Source organism: Tyto alba, unplaced genomic scaffold, assembly GCF_018691265.1.
Source record: "Tyto alba isolate M040663 unplaced genomic scaffold, T.alba_DEE_v4.0 Super-Scaffold_41, whole genome shotgun sequence".
Taxonomy (NCBI): Eukaryota; Metazoa; Chordata; class Aves; order Strigiformes; family Tytonidae; genus Tyto; species Tyto alba.
Genome location: NW_024881317.1, coordinates 19,711,628 through 19,726,210, shown reverse-complemented (window position 1 = coordinate 19,726,210; position 14,583 = coordinate 19,711,628). Strand labels below are relative to the sequence as shown.

The window sequence follows — 14,583 nt, the reverse complement described above, 5'->3', positions numbered from 1 at the left end:
TTTTAAAAAGAAGCAGCCTAGTTTGAGCCGTAGTTAACATTGACAGCATAAAATGAGTGCGCTCTCAAAACTTCTGCAGTGCTTAGGCACTATGGAAGCATCGAATAGGTATTGACAATGCTGCATGTAAACTGTTTGAGGAAAATCTCACAGTCAGAAAGCCAGTAAATATGTGCTGCAGTGGAACTGAAAATTCTTGGATTCCAAGTTCCTGTTTTTTTCCTTCTGTGAAAGAAATTAAAAAAAAAAAAAGCCAATAAATATGTTGTTAGTATTTTCCCTTGCTTACTGTATGTGGCTGTGTAAAAATTGGTTTGATTTACCTCTAAATTACAAATTCTTATAGCCCTGATAATATGGATCATGTGGATAATGCAGCTTCTGCAAGTGGACCTCCTTCTAGAAGTCGGTCAGCTGTAACGAGAAGACATAAATTTGATTTAGCTGCCCGAACATTGCTAGCACGTGCTGGTAAGTATACTGAAGTACTTCCAAGGTCTTTGCTTATCCAGTAAATGAAGGGAGAGAGGGTAGAATTGGTACTTAGTGTGAAAGTGACAAAACTCCTTCACATATGTGTATCAGTGTATATTTAACTTAAGTGTTTTATTTAGCAGAAGAGTTAGAAACAAAGCAAAAGGAAGTTAAGTACAGTCACCTTTGACATGCAAAATAAAGGTACTACTTTTTTTCTCTCTCTTTTTTTTTTTTTTTTTTTTCTTTTTTTAATTTGAGCGGGATTATACCGCTCTGTACAGGCCCACAGGAATCAGAGTCGAAGGGAAGGGATATCTTTGCAGCAAGATCCAGGGGCACTTTATGATTTCAACTTGGATGAGGAGTTGGAAATTGACCTTGATGATGAAGCGATGGAAGCCATGTTTGGGCAAGACCTGGCTAGTGATAATGATATTCTGGGAATGTGGATCCCAGAGGTACTGGATTGGCCTACCTGGGTGTGTGTGACTGCAGCGGGGGCTGCTTTAATTTACTGCTTTTTGCATGTTCATGTTTTTAAATTTAAAGTAACATGCATATGCTTATAGCCTGTTTGAAAATATCTTACTAAATGCCAGCAGTGCTTAAAATCTTCTTGTATTCTGTAGCTTAACTTTTAGATTAAGAGTAGTGCTTTCTTGTGTTTCTTGCTTTACGCTTCTATATATATGTATGTAGTTTTTCTTCTCCCACCCCTGCAAGATGGTAACAGAACTAGTATACTTGTTTTGATTATATCACTTAGAAATCAAATAGGTGCTCCAAATTGCTTTGCTTAGCTCTGTGAGATAACACACGGTTGTAAATGTGTGTTGTATTTAAAATAGTAATTACAGTAGTTATAATAATGATAAATAATAGCATCATCTGATCTGTAGCAACATAATTTGCACGTAAATCGGTTTTTCTTAACTTAGTCATGTCATATATTTCATTCTCTGGGAAGGATATGGTTACAGTCCTTGCTCAGTTGTTGTGTAGCCAATTGAAAATACGTTTGAGGTGGAAAAGAAATATAACAGCAGCAGTTTGTTAATCTTTGGATTATCCATGTCAAATTAGACAAGCAACCTACAAGACAAAATTTTAATCTCCTAATTACAATGTTACCTGACTGATATGGAATCAAGTTTCGGCATGCATATTAAATTTTTCAGAGAGCTTGTTACACTGGAAGATCACAGTGAAATTACTGACTTAAGACAGAAAAGTAATTATAGAAAAATTAACTTTATATTCAGACTAACCCTCGGAATTCATTGACAGAAATTAACAGAAATGATAATTACTGTTGTCTGGAGAAAAAAAGGATTCTTTTTTGGAACCTAGTCTCAGTCAAGTTCTGAGGAGAAGCAGCTGACTTAGACAGCGGAGTTATAGGCGAGAAGATACACTGTCAAGAAATTTGAGTCAAATCTGAAATGAAATAGGAAAATCCCATCCTTCGAAACTTTACTTCCTAATGTTTTTCCTGTTCTGAGATGATCTGCTCTTCATTATATCATAAATTATCTATTTCTGCTTTGCTTTTCTGAAAGATAACGATATAAATACCATTCTGAGTGTGTAACAGAAATAGATAAGAACATGCACTGAAGAATATTGATGTATTTTATATCTAATGTGGAGATACTTGTTCTGCACAAATAACACGTGAAAATCTTACTGTGCAGCATGTTTGTGAATCTGAAGACAGAGAAGAAGTAGTGGTTTGTGAACTGTGTGAATCCAGTGTTGTCAGCTTCAATCAACACATGAAAAGAAACCACCCAGGCTGTGGTCGCAGTGCAAATCGCCAGGGCTATCGTAGCAACGGTTCTTATGTAGATGGATGGTTTGGTGGTGAATGTGGAAGCGGAAATCCTTACTATTTGCTGTGTGGCATCTGCAGGGAGAAATACTTAGCCCTGAAGAGTAAATCTAAAACACCAACTTCTGAAAGGTACAGAAATACAAGATAGTGGAATACTCTGTCTAAAGAAAGGAAGCAACTTAAAAATGTTTAGTACCATCAGCATTTTAAGAATTTGATTGAAGAAATAAAAATTCCTAGCAGAATTTGTCTTTATTTATTTTAACTGAGGCTTAAAATAACTTTCTGTATTCAAGAAATGCATATTTAGAAAAAAGGTTGTTTTGATATGTCCATGTTTTAAGACGAGGAATTATTTCTTGGGATGTTGCCTGTTCTTGTTGACTTCTGAAAACTTCCTGTTTCAGTTTTGTCTGACAATTGCAGTGGGTTTTATGGTCCTTTTTCACATAAGTACTACAAAATGCTTCCCCCTCCACAGACATATTTAGAAGCCCTTTTATTTATTTCTCTGTTGCTAGACATTTCTGGAAATCACATATATATTACCCTAAAAGTAAAGTCACTTAATAGCAAACTGAATTTAAAAATATTATGCATACATGTAAAATCTTAGAGCCATTCAGTTAATTTCTTTTGTTGTTTTTTTTTTCATACAGGTACAAAGGCCAGGCTCCTGATTTAATAGGTAAACAAGACAGTGTCTATGAAGGTATGTTTTTAAGTTGCTGGAGATGTTAAATACTTCATATTGGCACAGTGTTTTATTTTTCCATAAAGGTACTTCTGTGCAAGTAAACCTGTCATAAAACTCTACATGGAGTTATACTTCAAAATCTTCTTCAAACATGATGTAGTATTTTAATATTTTCTTAGGTCAAATGGGAAAAAATCAGTGACATTTTTTCCTGTGTCTTTTGTCTAAGTAGCAGAAATTGCAAATGACTACTTTGGGTGATAAGGTATTGTGGGTGGCTGTTAAGCCTTGTGTTCAAATACATTTCTTTGGCTGCCTTTGGGAAAGTTTTTAATTAGCATAAGTTAGAGTCTCAGAAGTCTGTCATTAGGTTTATTCTTACTTTTTCTACCTTTGTACTAGCTAAGAGCATCCTGAGGATGGCTTTCACTTTAAACAGTTTATTTCTAGTGATTGCAGAAAACCTTTCCCAGATGATTCTTTGGTTCTGGGCCTTTCTATAGCTTGTATGATCGCAATTGGATGATTTACCATATTTGTCTATTTAAGACTAAATGAGTACTTCAGAACTCAGTGGCAAGTTCATGTTCCAATAGATAGGTGTGCAGATTCTGCCGTATGGGGAGTGAGATAGAGCGGGAGGGATTATTAAATATAAGCTGTCTTCTGTGTAAACGGTTGGGAAGTGAATGGAATGCACAACTGACTTGCAATTATAGTGCTTTTCCTTTTTCTCTTTTTTTTTTTTTTTCCTTTCCCCTCTCCAGTAAGGAAAAGCAAAAGCCTGGGTGTACAATTATGAACTAAGAACTCATGCATACTTTTTTGATAAATACAAAGACCAGAAATTTCTAGTATATGTCTTCACTGCTCAGTCCTTTGGAGTATGCACCTGTGATCATGTTTTAAAGTACAACTCTATGTCTGTGCTTTTCACTGTATTCCAGGTTTTGGAGTCGTCTTATTCTAGATGTGATGACTTCATTTCTGTCTTTTAAAAAATCAGCTAGTTTGATACTTCAGAGAATCTTCCATGAAAGTTCTCTGCAGTAGAAATAAAGATCAAATTTAACGTAGAGGGGCAAAAGCAGGATCTTATTTTTCTGATTTCCTAGATTGTGTCTATGTCAATATTGGAAGATGAGATTTTAAGACTACTATGTTGCAGATTACAATCTACATTTTATACCCTTGTACTATTTGTTTAATTACTTGAAATTATTTAATATTTTAGTTTTTGTAACCAAGTCTAATTATATTTCTCCAATTCTAGAAGACTGGGATATGTTAGATGTAGACGAAGATGAAAAGCTGACAGGAGAAGAGGAGTTTGAATTACTGGCTGGACCTCTTGGGTTAAATGATCGACGTATTGTACCTGAACCTGTACAGTTCCCTGACAGTGACCCTCTGGGTGCTTCAGTTGCAATGGTGACAGCCACCAACAGTATGGAAGAAACACTGATGCAAATAGGTAAATTTGAAATTAGCTTCCTTCAAAGAACAAATACCTTCCCTTTGGTGTGATTTTATAGGGGCAATGCATTAATATTTTGACAGTCTTTCCTGCCTCCCAGCACGAGGAAGTGAAAACAGGTTCTAAATTGTCCTTTTATTATAGGGGAGCTAGAGAGAGCAGTGTGAGGCATTTATATTGGCAGAAGGCTTGAAACTATGACTGTAGTTCTACGGTGGATGCCAGTAGCATGTTTTGCAGAGCTCAAAGATGGCTTCATGAATTTAAGTTGGGACTTAGTGACCAGCCTATTGAAATGCAGGACCAATACTTAAGTCTGTAGGCCCCTTTAATAGAAAAGGGAAACAGAGGAATTAACACTAAGTATCGTTAAGTTGTGCTCGTCTGCCTTTGAAAATAAGGAATAATTAAATTATAGAGTGTATTTCAGGAGTGTATTTTTCTCTCATTCATTATCGCTATAGTTCTGTATGTATGAAATGTTGAAAAATAAACAAGTAATTTGCAAGCTTATATCAAATTTGCTTCTGTGCTTATTACTATATGATAATGTTTTGTTTTTCTTTAAACACTAATGCAAATCATCATTATTTCCAAGGCTGCCATGGCTCTATAGAAAAAAGTTCTTCTGGCAGGATAACATTGGGAGAACAAGCAGCTGCCCTAGTAAATCCACACGACCGTGTTATGGCTCTAAGAAGAGTGACAGCTGCCGCCCAAGTCCTCCTTGCAAGAACTATGGTTATGAGAGCGCTCTCGCTTTTGTCTGTCAGGTTTGTGGCGTCCTTGGCAACACTTCCACCTTTATATTTGGAACCAGTATCAATTTATGTTTGATAGGGATGCAGTTTTAAGCTATTTGGGACAGTGATTCTCATTTTATCTACTTACATCATACTATTGAGAGAAAGAGTTCTGTTGATTTTGTTCTTTTGAACCCTGTCTTCAAACTTTATGAAAGAAACTTTCACATCTTATATGGAAAATGGACTCCAGGATTATCAGCCATTCAGAACAGAAAGACGTTGTGTTTGTCAGTGGGTTTTTGTTCAAGGCAAGTATTGGGACTTAAAGGTAAACATTAGAGGAAAGAACGTGACGTGCAGGAGTTACTGGGATATGAGAATTTTAAAATTGGCTTTGTACAATATACCTGTGCAACTATGATGATATCACAGACATCTGACAAGTACATGTGCATATTGGCATAGCATAACTCTAAACATGAATTATCCATGTAACTTTGTTTATGAGTGATTCCAGGTAAACTCATGGAATTTTGCTAGGGCAAGTCTAGTATGTGTTTTTGTCTTCAGCCTAAAAGAAAAGGAGTGGAAGCGCTGCAGCTCCATTTCTCTTTCTTCCCCTTCCCCCCTGCATGGTAACAAAGCTCAGCTAATCAAACAGGCAGTGTTCACTAATGGTTTGGGAACAGTTTTATCCAAACATAACTTTCTTTTAAAATGTACTAACAAAACCAAGAGCATTAATATTCGTTTTTGACAGTGGTTCCAGTTGTAGCCTGGCAGCTGGTCTTGAATCCTTGGGATTAACAGATATCCGAACTTTGGTTCGTTTAATGTGCCTCGCTGCAGCAGGGAGAGCAGGCCTCTCCACAAGTCCATCCACTGTGTCAAGTTCAACAGAGCGATCTAGAGGAATACACAGCAAAACAAGCAAGCCCATATCATGTCTTGCCTATCTGAGTACAGCAGTAGGCTGTTTGGCATCAAACACTCCTAGTGCTGCAAAACTGCTGGTGCAGTTATGTACACAGGTAGGACTGTTACTTCAACATAAATATTTATATTTACTTATACATGGGATGAATCAATTCATTTTGTACACGTTGATGATTTGTGCTTTTATCTTCTGAACTGTGATGAGACTGCCCTCAATTTAAGGATCTCCTTAGAGTTTGTGTTTATGGCTTTGCACAAGGGTATGTTTTATTGTTGGTAAAAATAAAGTACCTTTACGTTTTTTTGCTAAGTACTGTTTTCAAGTGGACAAAAATTGTGTGCTTCTTGTATTAATAGGGCTTTTCTGTTTAATTATGAGTTTTTAATTGTGTCAACTCTGTGGACAACTATGTGGAGCACAGATTGTTTACATTTAGAAAGAGATGATCTACAGCTGTGGACATGTAGCAGGATTTCATATGTGTCAGGAAACTTCTAGGCGATCAGTAACTGTTTTGTTCTTCTGAATTTGCAGTATAGTTGTGGAGGAATGAGTGTTGGATGGGATGATAGATTTTATTATGTGCTACTGCTTTTTATCCTACTGCCAAGTGCATACCTTTATAAAAAGTTCTTCTATAAGATTCTTGGTTCTTGCTGGTATTTTTGGTTACCTCATACTTTTTTTTTTTTTTAAATCCCTGAATCTGAATATTTGGTTCCATTAACACCAGGTATTCCCCAGGGCAGAAGACTTAAATTCCATATAGTACATGACCTTTGCCTATTAAAATGAAAGTGGTTGGCAGCTAAGAATTTCTGGAAAAAACTTGAAAATCTTTAAAACTCTGCATGATTTGTTCAACTAAAAGTGTTTTCCAGAATTGACCTTTCCGTTCGTTCTGGTTATTTATTGTCTTTAATTATCTATTTTTAGAATTTGATTTCTGCAGCAACTGGTGTAAACTTGACGACAGTTGATGATCCAATTCAGCGAAAATTTTTGCCAAGTTTCTTAAGAGGAATTGCAGAAGAAAACAAGCTTGTCACATCTCCGAATTTTGTGGTTACTCAAGCACTTGTAGCACTGTTGGCAGACAAAGGGGCCAAATTGAGGCCAAACTATGATAAAGCAGAAATTGAAAAGAAAGGTATGCTTATAGCTTTGTTTTGAAATGTTAATTATTAAATTCTCAATTCTTCATTTACATTTACAGAGACTTGCTAGAATGATGTATAAATAAATATACTCTCAAAAATGTACAAAACTTACTTTAAGTAATACAATAGGTTAGTACAAAAATAGAAATATGATCTTACTACATAATTGCATCTTTTGTCACTTTAAAAAATCTGAACATCTGTGTATTCAAAGCCATTATAGCTAAGACATTCGGCCTCGGCTGTGCCACCTAATGAAAAGAGGGGGAATAACAGCTGAATGCTGCCAAAGTACCCGTCTGTGTCTGACGCAGAAAGTTGTGCTGCTTCTGCTGTGAGAGGTCAGGGAGTCAGAAAGCCACTGCTGTGTCTCAACACCGGGCTGTTGCTGTGTTAGAGGGAAGGGCATAGCACGACAGCAGCTTATCTCTGTCAGAGGAGGCATTTTCCTGTTCAGAATGCACTTACTCTTTGAACAACCATGTTCCATATGCCCGGAATAAGGCTATTTGTAATTCTATTCTTAAGGGTTTTCTGTGAAATTTTAAACATGATTGTAACATTCTTCTGAGATGTTTGTTAATCTCTTTTTCTGGAAATTATGGCTAATGCTGTGTTCATTTGTGTAATTCTGTTTGGTACTCATCTAGGCATCATCTCATTGTTTTGTTTAAGCAGGTTTAATTGCCCATTTGTATGCCCATCCTTCCTATGATCCTTCTGCTGTAGGCCCTCTGGAGCTGGCTAATGCACTAGCAGCTTGCTGCCTCTCTTCAAGGTTATCTTCACAACATAGGCAGTGGGCTGCTCAGCAGCTGGTGCGAACTCTTGCAGCACATGATCGAGATAATCAAACTATTCCTCAGACCCTCGCTGATATGGGGGGAGACTTGAGAAAATGTTCCTTCATAAAGTTAGAGGCTCATCAGAACAGGGTAAGCATAATTTCTCCCTGAAATGCATGAATTTTAATACTGTCTTTTGTAGAACACAGAAGAAGTAAAATACTATTATTTTACAAATACACTGACTGAAGTGTTTTCCCACAAGAAGTAATTTTTTCGTGATTAAGTTATTGCTTGAGGGCACCTCTGATGCAGAAAAATGCTTAGCTGCTTTGAAGCTCCGATTAAAGGGGACATGAAAGTGTTCTTACAATACATGAAGTCAGTAGAATCACCCTAAATCTTTTCTTAGACTAGATCTTAATTTGCATTAACTTTTCTGTCAGAGTAGTTAAGGTCTTTGTTCAGTATTCTGTTCAATAGTGGCCTGTGGAACATGGGTCTGAACAAAGTGCACATCCTTACAAAGCATGATTAATTACAGTACACGGTGCTGTAAAAGTAGAAAAATATATCTTGTTTGATTGTTACAGTGTATTTCAGTAACATAGCTAATGCTCTGTCCCATTGGGTAATGTTTGCCTTAGTATTGGTGAATAAGCATACATAAGCTTTTGATGTAAATTCCAGTTTAGCCATGATTACTTTGGTATTGTAGGTTATGACATGTGTTTGGTGCAATAAAAAGGGACTTTTGGCAACTAGTGGAAATGATGGCACCATAAGAGTGTGGAATGTTACGAAGAAGCAGTATTCATTGCAACAAACTTGTGTGCTCAACAAGCTGTAAGTTGATCCTTTATATTAGTCAGGTATTTAATTTAATCTGTAATTGTGCAACATAATGACAAGAGACAACCCTGCAGTATCTCTTGCATCATTTTTTTCTCTGGGACTGTTGCTATGTTTATGGCATGAAAAGTAAATAGCTTAAAAGTGAAAACAGAAGTATCAAGCTAATAAGAGACAATGTAAAGAGGTTGTGTTAAAGCTGTTTAAAAATATTCTTAATTAATTCATATAATGAGAAAAGGATAAAAAAAATCTGTAAGCAACTGTCATATAAAAAAAAAAAAAATATTCAGTGGGTTCCAGTGGACAGTTCTAACATACCATAATTACGAGTGTGGTCATTTGAGTCATCTGTGAAAAAAAAAGTTGTGACTTCTGGGATTCAGGAACTGAGTGTAATTGTTCATGAGAGTGTCTCTGAAATACTTCTGTATCATTTGGATGTGTCCAAAAAAGAAGAAAGAAAAATGAAAGATTAAAACTAATTCTTTAGTACAGCCTAGATGAGTTTAACTCAGGAGAATGAAGAAACGATACTGAACTCGAGGGTTGTTACAACTACTATGAAATTGTCATGATTTAGTTCTTGTTTACTTGCTACTTGGATGCTGCATTAAAAGGAATAAACAGAATGATGTAACTTGTCTTTAGTAATGAGCAGCATCTTCCTTTAACAGAGATCTTGTTATTCATGTGGCAGAATAGTATGCTTCCTGTACAGTATAGCCCTTTAGAGATTAGTAGAATTACCTGATTTGATAAAGGTGTCTCCTTGTTCTGTGAGAATAAAAGTTTTGGTTTTCTGAGTTGAGAGGAACATCATTCAAATGCTACTAGATTACTATTCCCTGATGCAGTGTTACTACCTGTTACATTAACTTCTTATGTTTATTGCTTAAGCAAGAACACACCAAAGGTATGCCTCCTGTATCTTCAAAAATACAGGGGTGATACAGTATTTGGCCTACAATACCCATCAACACATATGGTCCTGTTACATTTAGTCAAAGTAAACTTTAAAATAGAAATTTAGAATCCTGTAACAACATTGTAACAGGAAGAAGAGTTTAAACTAGAATTGAGAGCAAGATGTACCCTTTTCATTTCTTTTTTCCAAGATACTCTATTTTATTTCATGACTTCCCAGAAAGTTTTGTCCTCACCGAAGATGTTAAATTTGAGCTATAAATAGGTAAAGATGGTTAAACTTATTTTTCTAAATGAAACCTAACTTCAAATTTCTTGCTGTCGAAATGACTAGTAATTTGAAGTGGTTTTAAATAGAATATAGAACTATGAGCAGAAAAACTGTGTAAATCTGCAGTAATGGCAGGAGGACTCCAGATTTTAACTCAGATATTTAATGAATTCTGTGTTTTCCTGTCTGCTTAAAGAAGATGCCCTTTTCAAGTTGCATTACTTTATTCTGTTATAGAGAAGGTGAATCTGAGGAAAGTCTGGGATCACCTAGTGACCTGAGTTTGTCTCTCGTCTGTTGGAGCGTCAGTGGCAAGTATCTGGCTGGAGCTACGGAAAAGATGGTGAACATATGGCAAGTCAATGGTATGCTCTTAACTACATGTGAGCGCTTGATGATACAAAGTATTTCTAGGGAAGCTGCTAAATTAATCCATACTTGTTTACCAAAGTATTTAACTATGCGTGCTCTCCAGTTTAAATGCCTACCATCTTCCACAATGTCTGGTAAACCTGTTGAAATAGGGGAAGGCACTAACCACAAGTGGGGGTGTGATTTACTATTAATTCAGTAGAAAACTGAGCAGCATGTGAGTCCTTATTGAATCAGAAGTGTTTAGGTGTGAGTCTTGATCACTCTTATCAATTTTTGTCTCTAAATACCTTCTTCTGCTTCCTGTCGTCTGCAAGATCTACATGCTACAGGGAGAACGCAAAAATTCACTGAAACAGATGGAGGGAAGGATAGCTAGAATGATCAGCTAGATGGAATGTCTTCTAATGAGAGTAGCATGAGGGAACTTGGCTTATTTATTTGTACAAAAGAGTCTTGGAGGAAGAAACTTAGAAGTAAATACATTAGGAAGAGAAACTCTAGGAGAGGCCCAGGGAGAAAAAGCAGCTGTGTAAGCAAATGGATCATGCTAACACAAGAAGAAGTGTAAATAAATTGGCCAGGAATGACTTCAAGAAAGTTTCTAACGTTCAAAAGACTGTGATCTCATATTTTATAAAGAGAAATGACAACCTGGGAAGAAATACTATAAAATTAAATAACTATGAGATCGCATTGTGATACAGAGGACCGAAACTGGTGCAGGAGAGGCCTTTTCCAAGTCAGTGCTTCACTTTGCATGTATCTTTAAGTAGATTCTCTTATGTTTTTACTGTCATTTGTGCTGCAATTGACTAATCCAACATAATACCTTTAGAACTCCTTTGGGAGAAAAACTGTTAATCACTTTCTCATTTGTAAGCTCTGAATCTTCATTCTGTACTTTGCACTTAGGAAAATCAACAGCTACACTACCCATGTTAATAGGCAGTCCACAGGGAAAGTATAAATATACTGAGTATTGAAGAGTTTAGCTTCATTCCTTAACAAAACTATGTAACTTAACTGATAATTAAGATGTGTTAGCTGGATTTTGTGTCTGTGTAGGTTTGTGGACCGTTGCTTGATAGTCTTGTAACTTACAGGAATTTGTCCTAGCTCTAAATAGCATCTCTTGATATTTTCCCATGGGAATTATTTTTTTGTTTTCTTTTTTTTATGAAGATGAAGTAGTTTTAAAAGACTTTTTGGGCTTCTAGGAGGAAAAGGATTATTAGATCTTCAGCCTCACTGGGTATCCGCTCTAGCTTGGCCAGAAGAAGGGCCAGCTGCAGCATGGACAGGAGATGCTCCGGAATTATTATTGATTGGTCGTATGGATGGATCTCTGGGTCTTATTGAAGTTGTAGATATTTCAACCATGCACCGGCTGGAACTGGAACACTGCTACAGAAAGGATGGTAGGTGACTGTATCAGTATTTAAGTAGAAATCAGAATTATTAATACTCCCAACTTTTTTTTTTTTTTTTAATTAAGCACGTATGTAATCTCAAGTTTTTGTTATTGTTCATGAGATATGACATCTGGTACCTTACCTGCAAGCAGCATTCATTTCTGTTGGTTGGAGGAGAAAAGTGTGGGATCGCCATCTGCACCCTGATTCCTTTGCAGGAGAGGCACACAGTTTGTAGAAACCTAGTTGAATCCCGACATTCCCTGCCATTATATAAAATCAGTATGGATTTCCTGCAGTGTGTGCTCTGTCTAGAGGTAGCATGCAGTCAAGTGTCATTTGAATTACTGCCATTTTTTCTTTATAGTTCCAGTTCCAGGGGACATCAAGCAGCACATCTTTGGTAACATTGTGTGGTTTTGCATATTACTTCATCAGGAAGTTTGCAGGCTTTTTTTGGCAGAATCAAGTGAGGCAATATCTACATGCCAAGAAAGGCTCAGGTTGTTTTCAGCACTTTTCTTAGAGGCACGTGTACCTCAGATACATGTATAGGATTCAGTCTGTTTTTTTAATTTTCCCTAGCATCATTCTTTTAACCTTGTCGGGAATATAAATTCAATTATTTTAATAAAAATAATCTCAACCGCTATCATTATAGTGGCACTTAGTTTTATCTTTACCACACAAATTCAAGAAAATTTTCAGACCAAAAGTATGGTAAGTAACCTTGATGGTGGGGGAAGTTGCTATGCCCTTGATATTTTAGTCAATTTAACTGCAAAAGCCTCTTTGGCAGGGGTGAAGTTTAATTTAGTTTGTTTAATTTTTGTGTTATCTGTTTATGGTAGTGTCTGTCACATGTCTTGCCTGGTTCAGTGAAGACAGACCATTTGCAGTTGGCTATTCAGATGGAAAATTACTGATAGGAACAAAGGAACCACTTGAAAAAGGAGGAATCGTTCTAGTTGATGCACATAAGGTAGAGTTTATGTTTTTAAAACTAATGTACAATTTTTGTAGGTAAAGATCTGTTTAAGCTATTCTCTCTATTGGAAAGCTATTTACAAAGTCAAGTGCATATTATTGTAAGAACATGTACCTATTTCTGATACACATATTAAACAATATATTTTGAAGGAAGGAAAATTAATTTTATAGCCTTTTTTGCTATTCGTGATTGTGAAGTATATGTACATACAGTGACAGAAGTCTAGTAAGGATACAGCTATGCATGTCTGGATTTAAAAGACTGTAGTTCTTTTAATTTGTAGAAGTGCTCATAATAAATTTTAATTTTTATTGTCACATGTTTTTGTAAAGCTTAAGTTCCTTAGAAAAACAAGTGTGCAGCCACAAAGGTTTAGAACCTTTGCTTGGCTAGTATGTAATAATAAGCCATTAATAGTCCAGAAAGTATTTGTTAGGCTAAGAGGATAATTTCTCAAGTATAGGTGTAGTAAAAGCATCTAGATGGCCTCCTTGAACTGGTCTTGGTATTTGAAGCATGACAGTCACAGAAGTGGGCGTGCTGTGACAATAAAACTATACTTGCCTTTTCCACTATGGATTGTTCTCCTTCCCTACCTCGGCTAGACTCAAAGCCACATCTGGCCTGTTGCTTTATATGAACCATGTTTATGAGCCATGTACCCTTTAAGTAATTCATACTGCAGTTTCATAATATAAAAGGAGGAGGGAAGATTGTCTACTTCTTTGGGGAAAAAAGATTCAAAAAAGGTGTGCAAATGAAAAGAGAACATTTTTTTTCTATGCTTTCCCTTTAGTTTCTCTCAAAAACCTAGGATTTTATTTTAACTTGATAGTTCTGAAAAGTATCATTATGATTTCATAATTGTAACTCACTATCTCTGTAACGATTTATTTGAGAATAAAACACTCTTTGTTATTAATAGTTAAACATTACATTAGCTGTGAGAGTTAAATTTTCTGTTCTTACTGTGTTACTTCATACCGACTTCTAATTTTTTTTAATCCAATAGGATATGATTGTTAGTATGAAGTGGGATCCAACTGGTAAGATTCTCCTGACATGTGCTAAAGAAGAAACAGTGAAACTCTGGGGGTATATGGGAGGATGTTGGAGACGTCTGCATTCGCTGTCCCATCCAGCTCTTGTGAATGGCATTGCCTGGTGTGCTCTTCCAGGGAAAGGACCCAAATTGCAGCTTTTACTAGCTACGTATGTAATTTTTTTTATTGTTTCTAGAGCTCTTTTGCAGATATTTTCCATTAGTCTTTAGTGTCCAGAGCAAAGAAAAGTTTTGTCTTTTTTTTAAATAACATTAGTTCAGTAAGCCAGTTGCCGTGAGATCCATGAGGCTTCAGAAATCAAATGGAGAGAGTGGCTCTGGTCATGTTACCAACTGTTTTCTCCATGTGTGAGACCTGTGTGTGGTGATGCTGCTTGACAGTTTTTTGCTTCATCCAAATATTTTTTCATTTTATGTTGTTAGTAAAAATTTAAAAACTATGGGGCAGAGAAGAATAGGAAAAAATGCATTTACCCATTGGGAACATGCTTTTCCACTTTATGTTAATTGATACAATGTAGTTTTATAGGAAGGTAATGAAGACTACTGACATGTTAAGTTAATACCAGTCTACTGATA

General features: G+C 36.1%; 1 protein-coding gene across 8 annotated transcripts in view; it reads left to right on the top strand.

The window, feature by feature from the left end:
• HERC1 (HECT and RLD domain containing E3 ubiquitin protein ligase family member 1) overlaps nucleotides 1–14,583 on the top strand; it is a 104,157-nt gene that overhangs the window by 73,402 nt on the left and 16,172 nt on the right. For 4 of the 8 annotated variants that reach the window (XM_042803730.1, XM_042803726.1, XM_042803729.1 and 1 more), the window contains exons 43-56: nucleotides 347–471; nucleotides 736–956; nucleotides 2,172–2,440; nucleotides 2,971–3,023; nucleotides 4,282–4,482; nucleotides 5,084–5,258; nucleotides 5,992–6,262; nucleotides 7,105–7,318; nucleotides 8,004–8,263; nucleotides 8,832–8,959; nucleotides 10,401–10,528; nucleotides 11,756–11,956; nucleotides 12,802–12,932; nucleotides 13,954–14,153. In XM_042803730.1, the coding sequence (XP_042659664.1) occupies nucleotides 347–471; nucleotides 736–956; nucleotides 2,172–2,440; nucleotides 2,971–3,023; nucleotides 4,282–4,482; nucleotides 5,084–5,258; nucleotides 5,992–6,262; nucleotides 7,105–7,318; nucleotides 8,004–8,263; nucleotides 8,832–8,959; nucleotides 10,401–10,528; nucleotides 11,756–11,956; nucleotides 12,802–12,932; nucleotides 13,954–14,153 (2,577 nt within the window). The remainder of the gene's footprint in view (nucleotides 1–346; nucleotides 472–735; nucleotides 957–2,171; nucleotides 2,441–2,970; nucleotides 3,024–4,281; nucleotides 4,483–5,083; nucleotides 5,259–5,991; nucleotides 6,263–7,104; nucleotides 7,319–8,003; nucleotides 8,264–8,831; nucleotides 8,960–10,400; nucleotides 10,529–11,755; nucleotides 11,957–12,801; nucleotides 12,933–13,953; nucleotides 14,154–14,583) is intronic. The other 4 variants (XM_042803728.1, XM_042803727.1, XM_042803731.1 and 1 more) reach the window with 4 other exon arrangements.